The sequence below is a fragment of the Girardinichthys multiradiatus genome, chromosome 4 (assembly GCF_021462225.1).
Source record: "Girardinichthys multiradiatus isolate DD_20200921_A chromosome 4, DD_fGirMul_XY1, whole genome shotgun sequence".
In the NCBI taxonomy this organism is placed as follows: domain Eukaryota; kingdom Metazoa; phylum Chordata; class Actinopteri; order Cyprinodontiformes; family Goodeidae; genus Girardinichthys; species Girardinichthys multiradiatus.
Window position 1 is genome coordinate 18,854,027 of NC_061797.1, and position 27,036 is coordinate 18,881,062.

Genomic DNA, 27,036 nt, shown 5'->3' on the forward strand with positions numbered 1-27,036 from the left:
TCTAAAGATCATTATCTTCCTGTCTTACAGCATGGTGATTCTTACAAAAAGACAGTAAAAAAAAAAAATGCTCTTAAGTCCCTGCTCAAAATCTTTACAATTAAACACCTTTATAAACAAAGTGAGTAAGAAATGGGGAAAGAACTGATTTTTCCCCTGTTTACAAGTTCGTGGAAACCTGCTTTCTGTTAACGAATAGTCCTGACAAACTATCCTATTGCATGTCAGGACAAACACAAACCTGCAAGATGGGCGGAACAAAAGCGTCACCTTCAGAGCAGGTCGTGCAGTGATTGGCTGAGAGGGCCGTCAATCAAGGCGGGGCGGCAGGCGCACCCTGCGGGGTCATCACTGTTGACAGTCTTCAGGTTTCGATGTAAATGAAAGTCTGGTCACTTAGCTTCCCCCATTTTTATATTCGATAAAAAGAAGAACTTTGAGTTTAAGTTTGATTAAATTATCACGTTTGCCATGGAGAGCAGGATTTCTACCTTGGTCCTGCTTTGTGTGGGTGAGTGTTGTAAATTGGAATTTACCTGTTTCTTTGTGTTAGCTGAGGGATGACCACACCTGTTTGCGCGCCTTCGGGAACACCTTTCTGAGGGGCAAAAAAGAACATGGGCCTTGATGTCATATTTAACAGAATATATGTATTTTTATTTATTTATTTTACTTCGACGTATTTGTGTCCCAACAGCATTACTAAAATTGTTAAAATATTCAGCAGCTCTTAGAATCAACAGTGTACGTATTCAAACGCAAGGCCTCACAGACCAAATTTAAAGCGTTTGGTCTTGTTAAAAATGTGGGCTTTACCTAAGACCGACGGTTAATCGAACAATTACTTTGTAAAACAGGGTCATTATAGCAAAACAGTGGTGCCCCAAGAAATTGTTCGGGCAGAGGGGGTCATTAAAAATCTCAATGATTTTGAAAAATGCTGTGATGTTGTACTATTAATTTATAACAGGAACTACAAAAAACACCTATTATAGACCTTTGTTTTTTTGTTTTTGTTTTTTTACAAATTTTATATTTCAGACTGACTTGAAATGTGTGTTTCACGTTTCACAGCCTACAGCGAGGACTACAAGAGTGTAAATCAAATAAATAAATATATCATTAAATAAATAAATGTGAATGTCCCATGAAATAAATAAATGTACTGTTAAATAATTGAGTTTACTATTTATGCTATTACATTAGGAAAAGCATAATTAATGCCCCATAAAATAATTATATATATTTTTAAATTATGAAATGTTTAAATGTAATTATTTTAAATTAATTTATTTAAAAATACATATAATTTTTTCACGATATATTTTTTTATTTTATGGCTCCTCCCGTGAATCAGTGTCATCATATAATAATTTAAACCATCAACTTAACCCATGAACTCAGTGGGTGGGATTAGGGCGGTTTCAAAACAGACCCTGACGTCTGATTGGCTGCTTCATTCAGCAAGTCAAGACAGCTTCTTCCAGGTTTGCTATAGCTTTGTCTAAAATATCTCTAACCAGTTCATGCGAGAGCTCATTGAGGTCCTGCATGGAAGAAGCTGCTATGTTTAAACATCAGATTAAAGCATTGGATTTCAGAGGATCAGAGTTAGCCCCACCCACTGAGTTTGATGGCTTAAATTGACAGTATTGTTAATTTCACGATGACACTGCCGCATGGGAGCCATGAAACAAATTAATGGAAAATAATGGAAATAATTATACAATATAAATTTATAACATTATACACCTTGTTTTGCTTTCCAAGCGTGTAAAACTTCTACAAACATGAAAACACTGGGTCTCACACAGGTGGAATGAAGCTAGCTGGAGTCAAAATGAGTTAAAAGACATGTATGCAAAGTATAAATATGCATATAGTTGATTTGCATCGGTTTCCGACAGCTCAAAGTCCAATAATTTAAGAGACAATAGCTTTAGACGTCTGGGAGGGGGTTGTTCGCATTGGGGTGGAAGATGTGATTCGGTTGCCCCACTGATGGTGCCACTGAACAGAAAATGGTTGTGAAAAGCTGTGAAGTGCTGCTGAGTCCTAAATGTAGACTAGTTAGTGTTAACCATTTTTGCTATTCAATAATAAATAATCAAATGATCATAGTAATGACCATCTTTCTTAATTTTTAACAGTGTGGTCAGCTGTTGCAGCCCTCCAGGTTAACATCCCAAATGATCAATATGAGTTTGCCAGAGGAGACGACATCACACTGCCCTGCACGTTTACAAGTGGACTAAGCAGTCCGAAAATTATCGTTATCTCATGGTCTGCCACGGGTCCAAACACCAGTGAAGAGGATGATGTCAGTATCTGCATGACAGTTTTTCAGTTGAATGAATTTAAATATTTCTCTAATGCTGTCATTCTCAACAGCCCCTCATTCTCACCTACTTTCATCCGGACACATCCATAGACATCACAACAGAGTACAAAAATCGGGCGTCTGTGGATGCAAATATAAACGGTGCTTCTGGAAAAGTTGACCTTAAGCTTTCCTCCGTCACAACTGAAGACAACAAAAAGTTTGAGTGTCGTGTCAAGATCCCCAACGATAATACGGGCAAACAGGCTGACACGGCACGTTTGACTGTTCTAGGTAACGTTTCATTTGGTATCTGGGACATGGTCTGTCTGCAAATGTTTATGTTTGATTGGTATTTTTAGAGTTTCAGGGTCTGGGTATTATGAGATACTACACTTGAATTTTATTTGTTATAATTAAAAATAATCTCTCAAAAGAATATAAATCACACCATGCTCTTTCATTTATTTTCTTTCCCATTTTTTTCAAGTGGCTCCGTCAACACCCATCTGTGAGATTCAAGGTACGGCAGAGTACGGCCAAAACATCAACATCACCTGTTATTCTAAGGAAGGGTCTCCTACTCCCACTTACAAGTGGGACAGTCGTGATGTGACCAACATGCCTCGTGTTGCAGACCCAAGAACCACTGACAGTAAGTTTTTGTGACTGATGCCACACAAAATAAAGCATTAAGCATAAACCTGTGCAAGACAATTCTGGACTTCTTTAACGTAAGAAACGGGACATCTGCCCAAATTGGTTTTGATGTTAACTTTTGTCAAATGGGTTTTTCTTGTGAAATTATAACTGTAAACAAACAATTAAATAAAAATTTAAACAATCAAGGTCAAGCCAGTTGAAGTTGTTCTTTAATTTGTTTGTCTTGCAAACTAGTGACCAGTTACAGTTAAGTCCGAAATTATTCGTACCCAGACAGATTTAAGTTTAAAATTAACTATTAATTTCACCAACATGTTTCTTATGATTGCATGTAACATTAATGTTTAGGAGAGGCCCAGGCAGAGTACCGACTTGAATCTAATGGGTGCTAAAGATTAGGCTAAGGGGGGCTTACAACCTCAAACCATCAAAGAAGAAGCAGATGTATCCTCAGATCATTTTGATTTGCGTTAGGCAATGATGATATTTTAAAGCAGCATGCAGTGCTCTAAAATTACAGGATACTATACTGAACACTTTGTGTTTTAGTAATCAAAACTAAGACCTGGTGGAAAAATGTTAACAGTATATTATGACAACTTTGTAACACAACACGTTCATAATGATCTTTACTGGTGAGCCAATACTTCAATATGCAATGTTGGAATAAAATCAGATTTGTCTCTAGGTTAATGTGTTTTAGACCAACTTATATGTTATCTGCATGGAGAGCAGAAATGGCATATAAAGATTTTATAATGAGTAGCTCTGAAAAACCGCTTTACTCCTCTGCATAAGTTCACTAAAGCTTTCCCCAGCATGCTGTGCATATATAGCGGCACAGTATATTAAGTCGCACTGGTCATCACAACAAATTACTTAAATGCAGTAATCAGTATAATAATTTCAGTTCTGTGCACTCATACATTGCATGCAAATATATTTGGCCAGTTGGATGGACTTTTTACTTCCCTTCCTTTATGCAAAGACCTGACATTTGGTAAGTGAATTTATACAGTTCATGGGAAGAAGTTTGATCATAATGGAAAAACATGACTGAGGAGATTGTATGTTAATTGCAATAGATATTCTCATCCCAGTATTTAAATAATACGGGATGTTTCCCTGATATCGTTCAGCCTTACAAATAAGTAATATCACTATACAAGAATATAATTTCCTGCATCTGTAATTGTCTTTCAGAGGGAGGCATCCTGTCCCTATATAATATCTCCAAAGACACCTCTGGATACTATACCTGCACATCAAGCAACAAAATTCGCTCCGCTTCATGCAACATCACGCTATCAGTCATGCCACGTAACGTAGACTCTTCTTAACAGATCTGATTATCACAGCAGGTATGTTGAACGTTATTGCCTCAACTCATCTTTTATTTCTGCAGCGTCCCTGAAAATCGGTTCAACTGCAATTATTGCAATAGTCATTGCCATTGCCATTTTGATCCTATTCATCATTATCATCTATTGCTGTTGCTGCCGAAAGAAGAAGGAGGACAAGGAGGAATATGCCATGGGGTAATTATTTATTTATTTATTTTTACACCCATCCCTCAAACCTCAATGAAGCATGCTATCTTAGAAACCCATCAGGGTATTCAGGTTTACAAGGAGAAAATCTGACTAAAACATAGACAAAGATATTTTTACAGGACATTTTGTACATTTTGATACCTGTGGTTTCACAGGAAGAGTACATTAACTTCAATTATAGCTTCATATTATGTATAGAACATTTTCAATTCCTGGTCATTATTAGAAACCCATTTGCCATCATAACCAGATGGTGTGTTTACTATTGTTTTGTTTTTCTGTATAAGTTTTAGGTTTTGGGAGGATGCAAGAACAGATTTGTTCGTTTTAGCTTAAAAAATACAACCAGTTCTACCAAGCTCATCTTTTTGTGGACTATTTTGAAGAAGCTTATTTCCTCACCCTAAATGTCTGACTGTTGTCTACTTTCCAGAGTTCATGATGGAGAGCATGAAAACATAGAGCCTCTTCGAAAAGACGAGAGTGGCCCTACTGATGTGGAGGGGAGCACACAGGGTCATGATGACTCCAGTGTCAGCAAACCGGCCAATCAACGTGATAACTACGAGGAGAGGAGTGAACGCAGCTACGACGGCCAAAGCGACTACGATGACCGGCGCAGCAACTATGTCGACCACCGCAAAGATTACGACCGCCGCAATGACCGTGATGACCGTCGCAGTGACTATGATGACCGACGCAGTGACTATGATGACCGACGCAGTGACTATGATGACCGACGCAGTGACTATGATGACCGACGCAATGACCGTGATGACCGACGCAGCAAAAACAGTGACCGCCATGAGCGTTATGATGACGAGCGACGCAACAACGATCGCAGAGATCCTCGCTATGATGACGACCGCTACAATGACCGCAACAGACCATAGGGGAACTGGACTACGATGACCAGGACCATCCAGCTGATGCGCTTTAAATCACCATCAAAAGTTTAATACATTTTTGCATTTGGGTTTAAAATTATTTCCGGTGGAACTTTTTCCTGAGATTAAAAATTTGACACAAACTGGTTTGATGATCAGCTATCAGTAACAATACAAGAAGAGCATCTGGGAGGGAAAAGAGCAGAACAAATAGTTGCAGGACACAGACAAGTGTTGTCCAAGCTGTAGTTTTAAATTATGCCAAAGCTAAGAATTTTATCTTCGTACTTAACTTGTATATTCTTTAAAGTGCCCTATACTAGTTTTCTCAAGATATTCAAATTTTAAGTGTACGTTGAAAAATCCTTCTCCCCGGAAATTTAAGTGTAAATATGCTTCAATGCTTATCGTGATAAACAGAATATGTTTTCTTTTTTTTTTTTATAAGGACTGTGTTTCTCTTTGAATTATAGGTCAATTTAATGTTACTTTGATTGCTCACATTCCAGTCTGAGAGGTTTTGTACAAATATGAAGCCTGTTACAAAAACGTTGCCAGATGTGAGGTAGTGATCTCTGTAAATTAGTTGGTATTTTAGTTTAAAACATTTTTTAATAACATGTTTTTTTTCTTTTGTATTGGCTCTTAACTTCTGCTGCTGCTGGGTATAAATAATGGTAGTTTTAACGTTGTAATTATTTACCAGGCTACCCCCCCAGCAGACAGAAAGTCTTTAGCTTTGTGCCTTTATTTGTTTACGTTGGACGAAGCCAATACACACTGCATCATTGCATGAAAATGTCATCTTTCAACTTTTAATGTTCTTAGCATTGTTTCCAGTTTCCTTTTTTAACCACAAGATTATAAAAAAAAGGGAACTATATCTTATGCTTACTGTTGAGCTGATGATGCTATTAATTTTTTCATGTTTTCTTTATTTTACAGTAAACTTTGGTTTTGCAAATAAAACTGCAAAATTAATTTCCTTCAGTGTAATTTTTAATTGGTAATTGCACCTCCTACTCTATGCCAGGAAAGTCCTGTATAGTTTAAAATGGCATTTATTAAAGATTTCTCTTGGGGGGGGGGGGGGGGATACCCTTAGTTGCGTGAATGCTTGATAAAATAAATATGAGCTGTTTTAATCACACTAGATGACCCTAAAGCGTTCTAAAATAGCAGATTCATACTTTTCCAACATTTATTTTGGCAGCTGAGTGAGCTGATTATTTAGAAGCTGCTTGATCCTTCTAAACTCATATTATTTTCCATATATGCTTTCTAAATTCGAAGTTGATGAAAAGTTCTGTCTAAAATAAATGTTCATGTGTGTTATGAAGAAGTGCCCTGAAAACAACCAAAGGCTCCCTATGTGTATAAAACGTCGCAAAATATTTATTTTCCCAGATAGCATTATTTACTAGAGAAGTGCCTTTAAAATAAAAACAGGCACAGACCAAATTTAGATAAATATTAAGAAAAAATCAAACATGAATAATAAAAAAAATTAAAATAGTGGGAAAGTTAAACTAGTGTTCATTTAGTTTTTAAACCTACGTTTTTTTTATTTACGTTAACGTAAAGAAGTCTTTCATGATTTCAAGTTCATTTTGCAGACTTTTTGATTTTTAAAAACTTTTTTTTGTTTGTTTTTTAGACCGACAAAACTCTCCTATATCTATTTATTTATATAATTATTCATTTACCTACGTTTCCAGGGTCCAGTCTAGACATTTTTTACATCCCTCCATCTCCCCCACGGTCTATTGTACGGGAAAACACTGGACGGATGGAGCGCCTCGACCCATCACGCCCTGCTGCATCAAGCTGCTCATTATCTACTGAGGAAGAGGATACCAGAATTTCAAAATAAAATAACGAGTCTTTTAATAAGTCCCCTTTCTGAACTATTGTCCCATCTATCTTATGGGCATCGTTTGACGGCAGGCTGTTAGGTTTTTTGCTTTAAAGTAAATTAACTGATTACACAGTAGAAATGGGGAAACTGAGTGGCCTGCTGGCTAGTCCTACACTATTTATGTCCATCTATGGAAAAATGAGAAATGCTTCAGTTTGACCCTAATTTTTATTGTTCAAATAAGGAATAGTTGAAATCTTCCTTAACAAATGATTAGGGTGTTATGCTTTTGACAAATGCTCATTTTTCTGTCTACATCAGAGATACGTTTATTATGAAGGGGTCAAAGCCGGAAAGTGTTAAATTTTAATAAGTTTGACGCTTGTCCCGTTTCTTGGGCGCTGCTGTCCCGTTATAAACAGTCTGCGATCCTGAAACATCACCCAGGGATGAGACCTGAAATGTTCACAAAATTTACCTGCGGGATTTGGAAGCTGATTTTAAACAAAATGTGGTGGATTTTCATCGTTTTTGTGGCAGGTAAGAGAAGCGATCCAACCTGCGGAAACAGGCAACAAATTGTTAAAGGCATGTTTGAAGTTTGGAGTAGTGAGGTTTGGGGCCAGTCTCTATGTTTTCTATGCTAAGAGTGTTTGTTTCGTTGGATTGAGTCATGTGTGAATGATCCGCCTTGAAGCTTTGGGGGTTGGGGATCAGGGGATTCAACTTCAGACAAATATTAACTCGGTCTTTCAGTGAATGAAGCTGACCTCCTTATTTCGTTTGGAGAAAAATTACCCATGAAAACACTTTGAAAAGATCCTTAAAATGTGACCAAATGTGAGCAAAACAAAATGAAAGGGATCACACTCAAATTATTTGTTATCAATACACAGAAATAAATAAATTAGAAAGGTACATGTCGTTTGAACTTGTAATGTAATCTTTGAGTATGCACTCTTGAAACAAGTGTACAATCTAAAACTGACTATAGAAAAGAGTATACTGTAGCTGCCTCTGAGCCATTCTTTTAGTTTATATTTTGATTAAGATGTAAATAAACTGTACTTTAAGAGCCCTTATCTGCCATTATATAACACAGCACTGAATTTTTCCTGTTAGATGTGGGGGCAAATAAAGTTAAAGCCAACAGTAGTACAAAAACATCCAAAACCAATAAATGACATAAATCATTTCTTGAACTGGTTGGCTCTACAACACACAAAGTGTAATAATTATCCTAACAGCATATTTGTCAAAAGTGTTCAAATATATATATATATTCATAAGTTAGACAGGTTTGATTCAAGACAGCAAAAACATTCAGCGTTTCTTCACATGTCCTAAATGCAACCATCCAAAGCTCTCCCTGTAACCCCCCCTACTTTCATTGTCAGGACTTTGCTGAAAACTAACAGAGCCCCACAGCTCTGTAAGCTACAGTTTGTAGACATCTAATGTGTATAATGTCAACGTGTGAACGACTTGATGACAAAACCAGTGTTGTTTCTGTTTTATCAGCTTCATCAGGTTAGTTGTCATGTTGAGAACAGGGTGTGCATGATGTACAGTTGTAATCACGTAAATAATGTAGGTTGATTTTGTGACTGATTAACCATTTTATATTGATTTGGTCATATGTTTTACAATCATAATCCTTCTGAAAAATAGGCCCACAGCATCTCAGATCTGCCACCATACCTTGTAGCGGATATGAGGCGCTTTTCCACATGTTCCTCCGTTGTTTTCCTCACTAAACCCACCTAGGGTGTTTGTTGCAGAAAAGCTCAATTTCTGTCTCATCCAATCAAAGCTCATAGTTTTAAACAAAGTCACAATACAGTTTAGCAAACCCAACATATTTACAATTGTAATGGTAGAACTAATAATGCTTCTTCTTGGCATGCTTCCCAAACAACCAGCTAATATGTAAATAGTATCTGATTGGGGCTGCACGGCGGTGCAGTTGGTAGCACTGTTGCCTTGCAGCAAGAAGGTCTTGGGTTCAATTCCCAGCCAGGTACTCTGGCTTCCTCCCACAGTCCAAAGACATGCCTGTTAGGTTAATTGGTCTCTCTAAATTGTATGAATGAGTGTGTGCATGGTTGTTTGTGTGTTGCCCTGTGACGGAGTGTACCCCGCCTCTCGCCCATAGGCTGCTGGAGATAGGCACCAGCTTCCTTGTGACCCACTATGGAAGAACTGGTAGAAAATGACAGACTGACTGTCTGATCGTTGGTATGGAGACACCAAGACCCAGCTCCTCCAGTGAACTTGTAGAGACTATAGTTGCACCACTTACATCCTCTTCATTGTTCAGTAGGGAACAATAAACCTGCATCATTGCACCATTTATATTACTGTGTGTTAATTATCCATTTGACTGTAGATATTGGCAAGGTTTAGGGAGTTGCATTTTTCTTAAAACCATTTCCTGAGGTATGAAGATCAAAACACATTGTCTCTACTGGTGTGGTTCTTGTGTTTCCAATTTTGAAGAGAAACAGTCCTCTATGTTTTATCATATTTATAGCCAAGGAAAAAGGGAAATCATTGATGAGTATGGTATGAAAGTAAATTTAGCTGATTCGTCTTTAAATCATGATAATATGAAAGAAGACCTCATACATTACAGATCAGTTTTCACATAACCAAAAAACAAATCCCTTCTTCTCATTTCACTCCACATTTATTTTTTTTATGGGTGATCATTTCACCTCCTAGAGCTTGGCCTCACAAATAGAAATATGCAAAGAACTGCATGCACAGATGTTTCAGGGTGTGTATGTGTTGGTTTTGTTCTTCTTCCCCTCAGATTGTTGCTTCACGGCAGTTGCTAATGTTTTTAGCACAGCCTCCATGTTATCCTCTGAGTTAGAGCCCCCACAGCTTCAGAAGCTCCAAAACAACCGGTGGGACAACAAAGCCCTGCTGGGTTTCTGTGAGCACAAGCAGCTCAAACAGTTGCAGCTGTCCTTTATTAGTCTTGTCAGATAGTGCACTGATTTATTTCATTCTATCTTTATACATTTATTTTTTCAATGAACAAGATTTTCCTGTATTCTCCATAAAAAACATTGATTAATAATTCTCTATGCTTTCTGGAAGTCTTTCTTCAGGCTTTTGGTGCATTTTTACTCATTTCTTAGTTATGATATGTCAGGGAAAATGTTTTTTATTGTTCTGAACTCTGACCTAAAGATCATTGTGGGTAATAAACTCAAAGAATGTAACATTGCTGAGTCTGCACATTATATATTTGAAAGACCATCAAAGAACCTGAAGAAATATTAAGACCACATAACAAATTACTGGACGGTCTGGGTTCTTAGAATTGTAAAATGAAAAAATAAGGGTTGATTTTCTGTTTTGGCACAATAGTTAATTTCAGAGGATCCTGTGTCAAGTGTTATGAAAATCCTCGGAACTGGCTTGTTCCATATCCCAGTATATTTTTATACTCACTAGTCTGCTTGTAATTATAGATTAAATTCAATAAATATACAGTAATTTTATTTTTCAACCATCCCATCTTCCTCACTCCTCTAATTCTTCTGTTTTCGTCTTCCACAGGTGTCTTCCCTCCATCATGCTCAGGCCTTCATGTGATGGTGAGAGATGAGAAGAGGTATGCCATTCTGTTCCAGTCAGTGGTTCTGCCTTGCCAGTACACGAGTGTTTCCACGCAGCCCGCCATGGTGAAGTGGATCTACAAGTCTTACTGCAGGGACCGCACGAGGGACTCATTCAGCTTCACTGACAGCTTGAGCGGAGGCCTGGGTGGTGGCGGGCTGCAGAGTGGAAGCGGAGGGGTCAGGGGAGGCTACGAGACGGGTACGACTGTGAGCCACCTCGACTGCTCCGACAGCAGGAGGACTGTCAGGAACGTGGCCTCCATCTCTGGGTCCTCGGTCACACTCTCAGAGTTTTACAAGAACAGAGACGTTACCATCATCAATAGTAAGACGTTCCATCTGCAGATGTCTGTTATCAAAATCCTCCTCACATACTGTGAGCACTTTGCAGCTGTGTTCCCAGCTTTGGATACAAACTCCGCTGCATCCATGTAAATAGACCACTTCGTGCCCTTAGATCTCCCTTTCTGTCGCTGTGTTGCCATCATGTCATCATCATCAAAGACCAACTCGGGGACAGACTGTTCTTACGTGCATGTGTGTCTGAAAAGGCTCATTGAGCACAGAGAGGTCGTCTTGTTTGCTGGCCTCAGATTTATGGAGCACTAACCCTCTTCTTGAGCCAAGATTTTGGTCAAAAGACATAGCTTCCACACCACCCATTCATCTTGACACAGGGTTTGTTCCCTCTGATGTATTTCAGTGTCCAGTTTTTAATTTTTTCCCCCTCAGCATCACACTCTTTTCTTTTCTTTGTCCCACTCCATCTACTCTTTTGAAACTTTTCAGAGTAGTGATGTTGTAACTGATAGAAAAAAAAGAACATAAAACCTTCGTTGCCTTTGGAGATGCCCAGTCATCCATACCCATGTAATCCTATTCAGGGTTGTAGTAAGGTTGGAGTCTCTCTGAGTGGGCTCTGGGCAGGGGGGTGCACTGGTGATCACATGGCTAACAAGCTCAACGCTTCACAGTTCACACACACACCTTAGAAGATACAGTCATACAAAAGGATAATCCAAGAAAACCCAAAGGAGATGTAGCTGCACAGCTTTTATAAGAGTATCCGAGACTGGTCCCAGCTGGTCTCTAGCCCGTGGCTAACAGGAAAAGGAAGGAAATCTACAAAGTGTTTCCTGTCTGATGTATTTATGCATGTGACCCTCTTACAATAGAGTTAGAGACCCAGGATTGTCAGCAAGCCAGCCATATTTGAATCCTTTGAGTTGTGTTTTAATCACACAAATTAAATCTAAGTGTGCCTCTATTACTGGAAAATACTTGTTGGATTGTAGGTTTATGTATTATATTGAGTTCTCAAGAACAGACCTCTATGCAGAAATATTTTTTTATTTTAATTGCAACATTTCTTCCACCAGCCAACTGGGATTCTGTGCAAACATTTTAATCCACTTAGACATTGTATCCAATGAGCCACACTCCCATTGAAATCCTGTACCGTGGTCTTTGTCAGTAATACTTCAGGCTTCCTGACATCAATTTTTGGAAGTTTCCTGTGGATTTTGGCAGATTTTTCGCTTCCATCCAGTCTTTGTACATGCCCATGAGAACACACCATGCATAGTCTGCTTTCAGATGAGGAAAGCAGACCAAAGAGGGGCAAAAGAAGAAGTATCAGGAGTAAAAAAAAACAAACAATCTGCATTAGATGAACAGTATCTGAAAGTCAGATTTCTAAGAAGGAGAAAAAAGTGTATAAATCCAGCAAAGACCAGATAAAGGAGCTGAGGGATGCCTCAACTTACAATTGTACATCTATTGCATGGCATCAGGCTTGCCAACTCTTACTCTTTTGGAGTGAGACTCAAATGTTTCTCATATTTCTCACTCTTCCCTAATCAATTTCACTCCATATAAGGAAAGTCGTCCACACTGGTTTTGGTGACTGTGTAATAATAGTGTTACCCAGACAATTCTTGCAACTAGGCAGCGATTCAGTTTGGTGTTACAAACTTCCAGTGTTACAGAGCAAATAGAGATGAGCAACTTAGCAATGTTATGTCACATTACCAACACAGCTTTTTTGACTAAATATTATTGACCAACATTTATTTTGTACTTGTTTCTTAAAAATAAATTGGTATGAAAAACATCCCTATTTTTACATGCTGATCCTTCCTTCGCTGCTGTTGATTTTAGAATGAATCCTTTAGGGTGCAAAGGAAGTGAGGGATTGGTCTTTAATAATTGTAAGCATAAACAGTCACTTATTTTAGGGGGTGTTTGTTATAGAAGGAATTGCTGCTTTAAAATATTGTCTTGATTTTTCTTGCAGCGGCAGATCTGCGTATAGGAGAGGTCCAGTGGGGAGACAGTGGTGTATATTTCTGCCAAGTGACAATAGCTGATGACATTGAAGGACAGAATGAAGCTTCGGTGGAGCTGCTGGTTCTTGGTAAGCAGTTTCTACTTTCCTATATCTTCTTTTATAACATTTTGGTTATTACAAGTATTTTAACTAAAAACAGAGCTTGTGATCTTTAAAATATTCATTGTAATTAATCTAAAAAAAATTCATAACTGTTTCATTAAGCTTTAAATAAAATAACCTGACCAGCTGAAACAGTTGTTGAGTCACTTATTCAATTGATGCTTTTATCCTCATTAGGTGATATTATTCTCTGTGGTCACTTTCATAGACACATTTTCTTAGATACCTTCATGCTGTTTTGTAAGTGGCTCAATTTTTACTGTAAAACAAACTTTTAAACAGGATATTTCTGTATGACAGAACTTTTAAAATAAGCAGCCCAGGCTCATTGTGGGGCTAATTTACAACCAATTGTTCTTCCTGGACATCCTTCCTTCATTTGAAACTTTAGCAACTGCGTTTAGCAGTGCATTCTGTGACTGGGCTTGGAAATGCAGTTTGTGCAGAGCAGGCTTTAACACTTAAACTAATATGCCACTGATGAGTGTGTGTTTGTGTGTGTGTTCAGTTGTAAACGTTACCAAAGAGACTGCTGGGAATCTTTTTTGGCCCCTTGGGTGCCTTCAACTTCCAGAGGCTGAACTTTTGTTTGGTTGGCATTCAGCAGCCCTATAGGGTACAGCTTTCTAACACTAAAAATACTAGAAAAACAAAACGCAATCCTGCAATGCTGTTGAGTATTGAGGCTAAATCCACCATCGCCCCAAAATGTGTGTATTTCCTGATCTAATGCACAATGTGAGGCACTTGTTGTGTTCCCATAACAACAGCTGAGGCCACACTCAGGGTGTCGTTTGTCTTTTCTGAAAATTGCCTCACAGAAAAGAAGGCAGGGAAGATTTAATGATGGGGAGGAGGCACAGCAGAGCACATTGATACAATAGGTGCAGAGTGATGTGAGATACTCAAGTGATACTTTACAGAATGATGCGAGTCCTATACCCAAGCATTCTGACTAAACTGTTGCTTTTTTAATACTGTATTTTGATCCATAAGATTAGCTGTGGTGTTTTTTTGTTAAACCAGTTGAAAACTGTTTTACAATTGCATCAAGGTGAAGGATACCAGATTTAACCACTTCAAAACGATGCTGTTCCTTTCATTATGGACTCTTTATTTCTATTCATGCTCACTTCTTTTCTTCACCTTTCCTTGAAACGGAAAAAGGAAGTAAAGCATTTTATAAACATCACCCAGTATGTGGTACAAAAAACAATATAAGTACATTTTAGGGAATCGTCAGACTTCAGGCAACCTTAAGAGCCAGTCCAAGCAAGCTTTAGCAAGAAAATAAGTACAACACAAAGCAACAGGTTAAAAAAATAAATTCTCTGAAATACACAAAACTGTAAAAACTTAGTTGTTTAAATTGTTGTAATGATTGAACTCTTTCTGCATCTACTGGAAAAAACAAATACTTTTTGTCTTCAAATCCAGCAAAGGCCAGCTTTAGCCCTCCACAGAGATATTAAGTAAGGTATGTGCGCTGTCAGCTGGAGTCAGGCCAAAATAGTTCAGCTTGCACACTGTTTCTGTAGCCCTCCTTTTTTGGCACAGAAAACTCTCCTTTCCTCCTTTCTGGCAATAATCACACCTCAACTGTTAAATACACGGTTCTGTTTTTATCACGGGCATATGCTGGGGTTTTTCACCTCTCACAAACCTGTTGTTTGCTTACTTGGGCACATGATATGCATCTTTTTAACCAGAGTTTGAAAAATTGCCTGTAATATTCCACATTAATGGTTCAATCAGACCTCAGTTGATGCCTTTAAGGATGTGGTAAAATAACATTTCAAAGTAATAACTTGTAAGACAGCTAGTGACATGTACAAGTTTTAAATCCATCTATCCACGAGCATCAAAAGATGGATTGACTTACCAGAAAATAAACACATTGTTTGTTCAGTATACCCCTTTTTTTAAATCAGTAAAACTAAAGAGCTTGTACTCTGTACCAGGTGTTATAAATTAGGAAAAACTTTGACAAAAAAAAACTTGTTAGAGTGATGTGAGATAAATACCATACTGTATAACACCATTACTATTTCTAAGAATGCAGTCTGGACAACAGAAGGACACTGTATGGTTGAATATCTTTTAGAACCACATTTAGCAGCAGCAGATTAAAGTAATCATCCTTTGATTGACCTTCTCAGATCCTCTTCTTCAAAATGTTGCATTAAAAACAGACTACAGACAACTTACAAAATATTAAGGTCAAATGCAAAGTGCATTGAATCCTGATTAGATAGGTGAGTCTGTTGGGCAGATTTGGGGAAATCTTGATGTTTTCACTGTCTCTTCAGAGCATAAAAACATTATCTGGGATATTTACAGTTCTTCCTTTCTCATGGCCCTTGGCTATTTATCTTCATGGGGATAATTTTAAGATATAGTCTGTGCTAATATTTAGCAGATAACATTTTAAAACATTTAAAATCAGAAATCACATAAACATTGTTCTCATTAGCAGCTCTGATATGATGACTTGTCCTATTTTCCATGCTTTAACCTGCCAGCTCTCTCTGCTTTTCCCTGTTTTGCTGTGTTTTTTGCTTTAAAGCATGCATGCACACTTTCACCAAATTATATCAATCACTTGACTTGATCAACTCCATCCACTCTCCTCTGCTCTGGTCACCTTTGCTCTGTCTCTCTCCAGGTTTCTCAGGCGTGCCTGAAGATCTCCTGCCTGACTTTGATTTGAAGATTATGCCAGGTACAGTTGGGGCATAAAGTCTTCTACTCTTTATCTGCCTTCTTTCGTTCATCCTAACCTTTCTGTCTTTAAGCTACCTCTGGGCTTTCTCTGACAGACATATGAGAACAGACAAAAGAAAATTCCTGGATCATCAGCAACATTCAAATTAAAATCAAAGGTTATTTTTATATGGGCCATATCACATCCTTGACTGTTATCTTAATTTCCCTAAATATCTTGTAATTGGACGTATAAATGGGCCAACAAAAATAATCAAACCTCAACGTACACTTCCTTGACAGAAAAAATTTACTTTTTACATAATTTTTCATGTTTATTTATTATCATGGGGTGGGATTTATTCAATTTTTTTTATATATTTTAAAACCAATGTAGATAATACAACAGATATTTGTGAATTAGCTCTAAGGACGTTATAATAAAGACAATTTCTTTGATAATAGGCCCATCCACACCCATCAAATAATGAGCTGGCCATTGCTTCCACCAAGATGAGCTGTGCTGGAAAACAGTCATTATGGTCATTATAGTTATTTATGGCTCTGGTTAACATGTCATTCCACAGCATTCGGTTTAAGGCCTGTAGAAAGGCAGCAGTTAAAAGGGAGGGGGTTAGTTCTGTGTCACACATGCTTATAATCAGAGTTTAAGGACAAAATGAAGAAACTGTGTTGAAATACTCCCAACATGACGTGATATGACAATAACGCTGGGTGGTTAGGAGTTACTTATTTCAGCTGCAAGCATTGTTTTGGTGAGTGTTGCTGGCATTGACTCACACACATTGCTACAGGTTCTGTGGGAGCTAAAATACCCAAGTGAGATTGTGTGTTTGTGTATGAGTCAAATCAGATCACATTACAAGTTATTTAGCTGTAAAAGCCAGATCTTCAGTGTTGTTGAGAGCAGCATAAACTGTCCTTTTCCTTCCTGCAGCAGTGGCAAGTTTCCTGTCAGTGTATGTTTTGTATCAGTGTGTGCAGGGCTGTGTTTATGAGACAGAGAGAATGCTGGGCTGAATATAACATTGTTGAAGGTTTCCTTATCTTCCCTCTCCTTCCTCTTTTTTGTGTAGTCTCTATAGACGGAGGCTGTGGATATGTTCTATCAGCTGCACTGATTGCACCCTTCACTTCTGCACTACTATACTTCAGAAATGTTGTGCAAAATAACTCTTTTTTTGGCTTTTGTCATTTGCTCAGATCTTTAAGAATAAAAAAGGTTACATTTCTATATTTTTGTCATTCCTTAAAAGTCAATGGATTATCTCTATATTTTTTGTCAAATTGTAACCTCCAGTATCTGTCACAGAATGTTATAATAGTCCTTTGTTTGGTCACATTTTAAATCTGCTGCTCCTCCACATCGAGAGGAGCCAGTTGAGGTGGCTCGGACATCTATACCGGATGCCTCCTGGACGCCTTCCTCGGGAGGTGTTCCAGGCACGTCCCACCGGGAGGAGGCCCAGGACACGCTGGAGGGAATATATGTCTCTCGGCTGGCCTGGGAACGCCTTGGGCTCCCCCCGGAGGAGGTGTCTGGGGAGAGGGACGTCAGGGGGTCTCTACTGAGTCTGCTGCCCCCGCAACTCGGTCCTGGATAAAGCAGAAGACGACGAGTGCGAGTACATTTTAAATCTATCAGGTTTTTCTTGGACATTTCTGGCTCCCTGTGTTAAATAAACACTTAAATGATTTGATGCTGAGGTTTTTGAAAGTGATTTTCACTCTTTACTTGCCCTATCAAGAGTGATACCATTTTGTCACCTTGGAAATACCTATTTTAGTCACATTCATTATTAAAATGGTGTTCCTTGCTGACTCATATCCTATGAACCATTATGAACATTATTTATAAATTGGAGTAAAAAGCCAGAAAAGCATCATATCTGTAACAACATGGTGTATAGCAAAGCCAGGGCTGTGGTGTGCTGTGTGTGTGGTGCTGAGGTTTATAGGCGCGTCTTGCCGCACACATTTGCAACATCTATCAATCGGGGTCAAATGAGTGAGAGGTGGGGAGCAGCCTTGGCAGCTCATTGGTCAGATTTGCATCATAAATTGAGAAATTTATACACAGTCTGGCTATCAAAAGAATTGCTGCACTGAGGACGTGCAGTAAAAAATTCTGCTGTGATAAACTGACCTGTTTTTTAAGAAGATAAGGAGAAAAAGGTTTCAGATTGTCGAAGGACCAGTTGTTAGAAGCTCAGTTCTCAGGTAATTCTCTCATTCAGTTCTACTTTCATGTCAGAGAATTAAGCTGCTCACAGAAAAGCAAGCCTTTAACAGCTGCTGGATTCTGACGTCCGATCCCTGCAGAGAAGTGTGAAAGATGAAGCTGGTAGCAAAATAAAAAGTCTGGGCTGTTTTTCTGATATAGTACTGATAAATTAGTGAGACTTTCTTTTCAGCATTCGCATGTTCATGCATTATATCTGTGCACACGTCACTGTGTGTGCACATGCGGACTTGACAAGTTTGTGAACCACTCTATTAGATAACAACATGACATTCATTAGAAATAAAGGAAAAATCAGGTCCTTACAACAGTTGTTATGAAAAACCTGTATGTCTTTTTTTTTTTTGCTGTGTGTCCTTGCAGAGTGGGTGTTTGTGGTGGCTGTGGTGCTCGGCAGTGTTTTATTCCTGCTGCTGGTCGGAGTTTGCTGGTGTCAGTGCTGTCCCCACTCCTGCTGCTGCTACGTCAGCTGCTGGTGCTGCCCTGACACGTGCTGCTGCCCCCGACATTGTGAGGATAAACACACACTCAGAGTGGGTAATAAGCCATGCTAAGATTATCAATGGTGACTAAAGGAATTGTTTCTCTTTTTTAGTGTATGAGGCAGGTAAAAGCATAAAGACTGGCGCCTCCACCCTTCAAACGCCAGCCTACCCTCCATTCTTCGTGTCTGGACTGCCAGCCATGGTTCCCATCGCCCCACCATCACTAGTGGACAAAGTGTCTTCTGTCCCTCCCTCAGATGGCACCCTAGTTGCAGCAGGTGAAGTCTTGTTTCTTTTCTTCCTATAAAACACACATTATTGGCCTTAAATCTGATGCTGGATAAAAATGTAATACAAACAAAAACGCATGCCATTTGAAAACAGCAGAGTACTTCATTATTTTAGAATATGTTTCTATTTATATTATACTGCCAAATATCAATGACTATTGTAAAATTGAAAGTATGCTGACACACAAAAATGTCCCACAGAATATGAAGTTAATATTCCCACGTTGCTGAATCAAGTTTTATAATTAGAGTTGCACCAGTTGTAGTTGGCTTGACTGATTCTGATATTAACTTTGGAAATCCCAGATTTGTTCTGTCTATGTTTATTCTGACCTTACATGTAACACACATACTTGATGCAAATTATCACTTTATCCACGGTTCATTCTGAGAGCTGGATCTGCTGATCATCAAACAAGCTGAAAATGGTCTGATTCTGGTCACCTCCAGACAATCAGTGAAGCAGTTTAGGTTGTTCCTGTGAAATAATGCAATAAGAGATTGACATCGTAGCTGGAACTGGTATTTCCAGAGTGTCTGCCTTTTTATTGCAGATAGTTTGTGGAAACAGGCGTTTCTGGTACTAGTACTAACTTGTTGTAAATACACAGAAGACCCCTCTGACTCCACTGATACTTGTTAAGTACTGCTGTCTGAAAGTAGCCTTTTACAATTGACTGTTACAGTAACTCCGGTGCCCATGCATGCTGTAGGGGTTCCCTACCGTGTACCTTCACCACAGGATCAAAACTCTCTCAGGGTGCTACAGTATGTAGAGAAGCAGCTGGCTAACTTCAACCCTTCCGGGTCCAACAGCAAACAGTGTAAGCTTGATAAACCCACTCACTGCAGCCTTGCTATTAAAGCCTGCTGATGCTATCTGCTGGTTGCATGGTTTCATTTAGGATTCCTAATTTCTTGAGCTTGTCTCAGCATGCCTCCCTGCTCACAATCTTTCTGCCTGCTGGGTTTCCTGTGGTTCACATGTGAAAATGTAGCAGATGTGCATGCTGGCTTATTTGATTGATTGGATTTTAACAAACCTCCTTCACAACCTCTGGTCATTTTCTCTGAGCTCATGACTTTATTAGACTCCTGTGTCTTCCTTCTAAAAGATGATTTTCAGTGATTCATTTTTATTTAATAACCTTTAATCTTTTTTTTTAATCTATCCAGCCTGCAATCAGTCGGAGCTGAGCTCCCTCCATGAAGGAGACACCAACTTCCTCCAAACTTACAGGAATGTCCAGAAGAAAGCTATGCCTGCCATCCCTGATCAAGACTCTTGCCTGGAACCACACAGCTACCGTGAAGAACGCAGTCCTGAGCTGCAGCGGCACCGTAGGAACCCCTCATCGCCTCATCGTTACCGTCACAACCCTGACTCTGACCGCCACAACAGCCAGGATGAGCCTCTGCTTCCACGACGATACAGCGATGACCCTCCATCTTCCTCTCAGTCGCACAGGATTGGTCGAAATCACCGACAACAGAACTCTATTGATGAGGACAAACACAACAGGAACAGGTGTTTGTGAGTGCATGAGTAGATTTATTATTTAAAACAAGAATGCAATAACCTTCTGTGATATTTTATAGGTGGAATCCTTGTTCGGAACATCTGCAAAGAAAGACGTATCGCTCTTTTGGACAGACTGGCTCACTGGATGAGCTGGAGGAGTTTGCTGCTTCCTACAAGCAGAAAGGATGCAGAGGATCAGAAAGGAGAGAGGAAGAAAGGGTGGAGTATGAGATGGAGGTGCTGGAGTTCAGTGGATATCCCTCCCATCGCCAGGGTCCTCCTCAGCATTATTATAGCAATGAGGATGAGTTTGATGACAACAGTGAACATGAAGGATATGACAGACCAAGCAATAAAAGCAGACACAACATAAGCCCACTACCTTCTCCAAAAAAGAGGGGAAGCACACAGGAAAGGGAAAGGGCCGAGCCACGTCCCCCAAAAATGGATCCAAAATCAAATTCTTCTCAGGATAGGGACTATGATGCCACTTTCCTGAACAGCCTGTTGGAGCGTAAGGAAAAGCTGCGAGGTGTTTCCCAGGGAAAAAGTCGGGCCCGGGGTGAGGAAGATTTAGATTCTCCCTCAAGGGCGAGCACAAAAAAAAACAGCTGGGATTCTAGTCGGCACTATAGTCGCTCTCCCAGTAACAGGCCTGAGGCAGACTCGCTGCCTGCATCTGACTCAGAGAGAACCAGAACTGAAAGACCATCTCCACGATCACTCCCAGCAAACGCCCGCTCCTCTCCACCTGTTCATTCCATGCCTGCTCATAGAGACGAGCATGGAGACAAGTCCCGCAAAGTGGTGAGGAACATAAAAAATATTAAGTAAAACATATTTAAGGCATAATGGTTAGTGTTTAAATGAAATGTTATTATTGTTGCAACTTTCAAAACATTTATTCCTTCATCCATCTGTTAAAGTAACGGCATTCCACAGTTAATCTCCCTTATGGACATTCAGTTTACACATATGATATTTTTGTCATGTGAGACAGAATACAGCCCTACTGAGTCACTCTTTCAGATGATTGAAATTAGTTACAGCCAAGGCTACTCTTAAAACAATGCATTGCAAATGTATTCATACCCCTCAGCCATAAGCCTTTGTTTGTGTTTTATTTTTTTAAATATACAAAGCAGCACATCATTGTGGAGGAAAAGAAAAAAATAATACATTGTCTTTACAATATTTAGCAAATAAAAATTTGAAAAGCAAGTAAAGTCCACCAGTATAAATCCAGCTGCTCTGTGAAGGCCTAGGAAGTTTGATAGAGAACATACAGCATTATGAAGACCAAGGAACCCAACAGATACATCAGGGAGGAAGTTGTGAAAAAGTTTAAAACAGGTTTAGTTAATAAAACAATGTCCCAAAAACATGTTGCAGAATACTTTTCAATCCATTATCTGAATATGGAGAGCATATGGCACAGCTGCCTACCTACTGGTTGGGCAAGGAGAGCATTAATCAGAGACACTGCCAAGCAGCCCATGGTAACTGTGGGGGAGCTGCAGAGATCCATAGCTCAGGTGTGAGAATCAGGTGTGAGTCGACTAGGCAACAATTAGTTGTTCACTCCACAGATCTAGCTTTTATGTAGGAGTGCTAAGGAGGAATCCGTTTATGAATGTTTGCCACAAGCTATACAGAGGACTCAGCAAACTGATAAACTGCTTAATTTTCAGTGCTACAATCAGTTTTTCATGCATCAAGATTTTATAACCAGCTGATGTTACATCTATGCTTGGTACCTTTGGAATATTGTATGTATCTCATATGCCACCATGTTTATGACGAAGTAGTGCCTCTGTATGGCTCTGATCAGATGGACAGAAATTATATTTTCTCCTAGAAAAAAATGGCAGGTCTGGAAAAAAAACAAAAACTTTACAAATCACCCTGAACACACCATCTCCACCTATCAGGCATTATGCTGCCATCACCTGGGATAGATAGATAGATGGAGATATGAATGTGCGGTAAGACCTGAAAATGGATGCTCACAGACACCATTCGATCTGACTGAGATTGGGCAATTTTGCAAACAAGAATAGGCGCTGCTTTTTTCATTTCCGTTAATGAAAAAAAAAAATCTATGTATTTATTTTCTTCCACATCACAATTATTTGCAAATTTGTGTTGGTCCATCAAACCCCAATAAAAAAAACATTAAATTTGTGGTTGCAATATGGCCAAATATGGAAAAGTTCAAGAGGTATGAATACTTGGTTCAAAATCCAACAAGTTGGACACAATCATGAAGTGGAATGAAATTTATTGGATGTGTCAAACTTTTTTAACAAATAAAAAACTGAAAAGTGGGTCGTGCAATTTTATGCGGCCCCTTTACTTTCAGTGCAGCAAAATTACTCCAGAAGTTCAGTGAGGATCTCTGAATGATCCAATGTTGTCCCAAATGACTGATGATGATAAATAGAATCCACCTGTGTGTAATCAAGTTTCCGTATAAATGCACCTGCTCTGTGATAGTCTCAGGGTTCTGTTCAAAGCACAGAGAGCATCATGAAGACCAAGGAACACACCAGGCAGGTCCGAGATACTGTTGTGGAGAAGTTTAAAGCCGGATTTGGATACAAAAAGATTTCCCAAGCTTTAAACATCCAAAGGAGGACTGTGCAAGCAATCATATTGAAATGGAAGGAGTATCAGACCACTGCAAATCTACCAAGACCCGGCCGTCCCTCTAAACTTTCATCTCGAACAAGGAGAAGACTGATCAGAGATGCAGCCAAGAGGCCCATGATCACTCTGGATGAACTGCAGAGATCTACAACTGAGGTGGGAGAGTCTGTCCATAGGACAACAATCAGTCGTACACTGCACAAATCTGGACTTTATGGAAGAGTGGCAAGAAGAAAGCCATTTCTCAAAGATATCCATAAAAAGTCTCGTTTAACCCGGGAGACACACCAAACATGTGGAAGAAGGTGCTCTGGTCAGATGAAACCAAAATCCAACTGTTTGGCCACAACGCAAAACGATATGTTTGGCGTAAAAGTAACACAGCTCATCATCCTGAACACACCATCCCCACTGTTAAACATGGTGGTGGCAGCATCATGGTTTGGGCCTGCTTTTTGTCAGCAGGGACAGGGAAGATGGTCAAAATTGATGGGAAGATGGATGGGGCCAAATACAGGACCATTCTGGAAGAAAACCTGTTGGAGTCTGCAAGAGACCTGAGACTGAGATGAAGATTTATCTTCCAACAAGACAATGATCCAAAACATAAAGCCAAATCTACAATGGAATGGTTCACAAATAAACGCATCCAGGTGTTGGAATGGCCAAGTCAAAGTCCAAACCTGAATCCAATCGAGAATCTGTGGAAAGAGCTGAAGACTGCTGTTCACGAACGCTCTCCATAAAACCTCACTGAGCTCGATCTGTTTTGCAAGGAAGAATGGGCAAGAAATTCAGTCTCTCGATGTGCAAAACTGATAGAGACATACCCCAAGAGACTTGCAGCTGTAATTGTAGCAAAGGGTGGAGCTACAAAGTATTAATGCAAGGGGGCTGAATAATATCGCACGCCCCACTTTTCAGTTTTTTATTTGTTAAAAACGTTTGACACATCCAATAAATTTCATTCCACTTCACGATAGTGTCCCACTTGTTGTTGATTCTTCACAAAAAATTAGAATTTTATATCTTTATGTTTGAAGCCTGAAATGTGGCAAGAGGTTGAAAAGTTCAAGGGGGCCGAGTTCTTTCGCAAGGCACTGTATGTGCTGCAGACAGAAGTTTAACTGATGTGTTTTGGAGCATCTTGCAGTGAGGTCAGTTGGGATATGCAGTTGGGATATGGGAGATGTTTTTCTGTTCTAATTTATCTCATGCCATGACATGAAAACATGAAAGATAGCAATTAAACAGCAGGATTTAGTAAGGCTGAAAACTCTGGTGGAGAAGGGATTCTAACTGACTGTGATGTTCTGGGCGCCCTCTCTTAACACAAGTTTCTTATGTTCTGCTACTGGCAGCAGAAAAAGCTGAGAAGTTTAATATCAAATCTGTACCTTGAGGTAAATTGTTGCTCTTTCTGCGGTTTCAACACTGGTCATGTCTTTGTTTATATCTGAGTTGTCTTTTTGTTTTTCGATCTAACCGACGGTTGTTCTCGTATGACCTTGCTTAAACAGAGGTCCTTCTATCTCACCAGAAAAAAAGCAGCTCATGGTCTCTGTTATTTTGAAGTAGTATCCTTGAAGTTATGACTTTGTTCCATTTAGAAATCCACATCAAACTAAACAACAGTGGAAAAGTGTAACGGTTTACATTATACTAATAAAGGGATGGATTGCACTGGTGTGACATTTATGCATGATTGTGAGTAAGTTTCTTTGTTTGCAAACTCACTTTATTAGTCCTTCCATCTATTCTAGTTAAGATACCAGCTACTGATAACTACCTCACAGAACCCCACTTAAAAAAAATCCAAACTATCCCTTTAAGCTGCGATTTCATGTCTGAGAAACTAAGATAAATTTACATTCAATAAATTCCCTCCTGTGTTGAGTTCTGCTCATATGAGTCATTAAACTCATTAAATATTATTAAAAAGGCTGAAAAAGTCTGATCAAAATTCTGTGAGTTGGCAGCTTTCTCATTGCATCAAAGACATGAGCTCACAAAATCACCTACTTCCCCAAGTAAGGGCATTGTTTTTGCTGCAAGCTCTGGGCTAGTGGGCCATATTAACAGAACCCTACTTTGACACCTAGAGCCAGATTTTTTTTTTGTACTTTTTCACTTTGGTTTTAGATTGCATAATTTCCTGTAGTCACCTGTAAGCTGACACAAATCACTGATGCTAAAAGTTGAGCAATCTGTTAAAGTGTTTTCTCTTTTATCTGTCCTGTGATTCTGCGTGTTGGGTGGGGAGTTAAATGTTCTCGAAGCCTGCAGTAAGTGTTGTTATTGTACCTTTGGCAGGTCAGGTTCAGATGCTACCACAATGAAAACTAGGTAGAATACTCTGCTCTGTATCCAACTTCTATAACATTTATAACTGGTTGTTTACTCACAGACAAACCTGGGGCAGAGTGGTCTTCAACGTCAAAAACATCTGGTTTCTGGCCTTAAAATAAATCCCTATTAATAAAAAGAATATGCCGAACAGTTGAAGAGCAGTTTTTCCCAGGTTCTACTTCACCATATTAACCTCACAGCACTCTACTGAGCGAGATCTGCTTTAATATTTGCTCTCACTTTTTCTCTGCTCACACTCACTTTTGTGCTTTACTGTTGTCCTCAACAGAACACTCTTCTCAGCCGAGACTCTCTTATCGTCTGACCGATTTGAACCCAAAGACAGTGAAAGAATCGAGCAGACTGAGAGTGCAACCTTGAAAACGCCACAGGAACCACACGTCAGCTTGAAGATAATGACGGAGAGGATTACGTGTCTGGGTTTTTAAATCTATATGGAAAGAACAGCTGCCAGGGAGAAACGTAAAGACAGCTGAATCAGTAAAGCTAAATGATGACAGTAACACTGGGGCTTTCTGCCTGTGATATCACTGAGTGATGAAGTCACTGGCTGCGTCATGTATATCTTTGCTGGACTAACACTTAAACTAATGTATGGCGTGGACTGTTCCTCTCTGTGGGATGCAGTTTGTCTTCTCTTTGTTCCGTTAGAAAAGCTCTGCAGCAGATACTTGTTAACTCTTTCACTACAATGAAAGCGTTCATGACCATCTAATGAGATATGGGACTTAAAGAGTCCACTAGTAGAATAGTTGAAAATGACAACACTGTCATTGTAAACAAGAAAAACACCACCCTGTCACTTCATCTGAAATCAATGTGCATGATGTCATTTATTAACAACTAAGGCACTTAGGTTAGAGAGAGATCTTTGTGAGATACTTCATTTTACATAAAGCTGAAAAATATGAGCACAATTTTAAAAGTTTTATTAATGAACACTGAAATTAATAAATTCATTTACTGCACTGGGCAAATCTCTTATTTCTTTGTAGTTTCCTTCCAATGAACCAAAATCATCTCAAGATAGTACATCATATTAATGTTTCTCTATCTGCTGCAGTCCAGTTTTTTTTATACTATTTATTATTTATTGTAATAATACAATTTTTGTGTCAAAGCATATTATGAAATTGCTAAAGATCCAGTTTGTCATTACTTATCAGGTGCAAGTGATGCTTAAGCGGCTAATGTCCAGAGAAAGGTCTTTACTTAAGAAAAGAAAAATCATTTTCCTGGGAAGCAAAACATAAAGAAGAAAATAAGAGGTTTGCATTGTGCTGCAGCTTATCTACTAACGCATATCCTCAGCTTTGATACAGATAAAATATCAAAGATTTAGAGCATTTCCACACTCCTTACATTCAAGTGTAAATAAAACACTTA

The 27,036-nt window shown here is 39.0% G+C and overlaps 2 protein-coding genes across 5 annotated transcripts; both read left to right on the forward strand.

Annotated features, from left to right (window-relative positions):
• The first annotated feature begins 353 nt into the window (after positions 1-353).
• Positions 354-6,404, forward strand: LOC124866592 (cell surface A33 antigen-like). 2 transcript variants are annotated; one of them, XM_047362451.1, is made up of 8 exons: positions 354-511; positions 2,151-2,320; positions 2,392-2,614; positions 2,811-2,975; positions 4,187-4,303; positions 4,389-4,521; positions 4,970-5,203; positions 5,246-6,404. In XM_047362451.1, exons 1-8 carry the CDS (start codon positions 472-474, stop codon positions 5,427-5,429), a joined length of 1,266 nt encoding a protein of 421 aa, XP_047218407.1. In that variant the 5' UTR covers positions 354-471; the 3' UTR covers positions 5,430-6,404. The 2 variants fall into 2 exon arrangements, with proteins under 2 accessions (XP_047218407.1, XP_047218406.1); XM_047362450.1 differs by having other exon boundaries at positions 4,970-6,404.
• Positions 6,405-7,683: 1,279 nt separating this feature from the next.
• On the forward strand, positions 7,684-26,618 carry LOC124867512 (immunoglobulin-like domain-containing receptor 2). 3 transcript variants are annotated; one of them, XM_047363986.1, is made up of 10 exons: positions 7,684-7,821; positions 10,855-11,241; positions 13,213-13,332; positions 16,034-16,090; positions 18,698-18,844; positions 18,930-19,097; positions 19,796-19,933; positions 20,286-20,637; positions 20,709-21,438; positions 25,919-26,618. In XM_047363986.1, exons 1-10 carry the CDS (start codon positions 7,731-7,733, stop codon positions 25,952-25,954), a joined length of 2,226 nt encoding a protein of 741 aa, XP_047219942.1. In that variant the 5' UTR covers positions 7,684-7,730; the 3' UTR covers positions 25,955-26,618. The 3 variants fall into 3 exon arrangements, with proteins under 3 accessions (XP_047219942.1, XP_047219945.1, XP_047219943.1); XM_047363989.1 differs by lacking the exon at positions 19,796-19,933; XM_047363987.1 differs by lacking the exon at positions 16,034-16,090.
• The last annotated feature ends 418 nt before the right edge of the window (positions 26,619-27,036 follow it).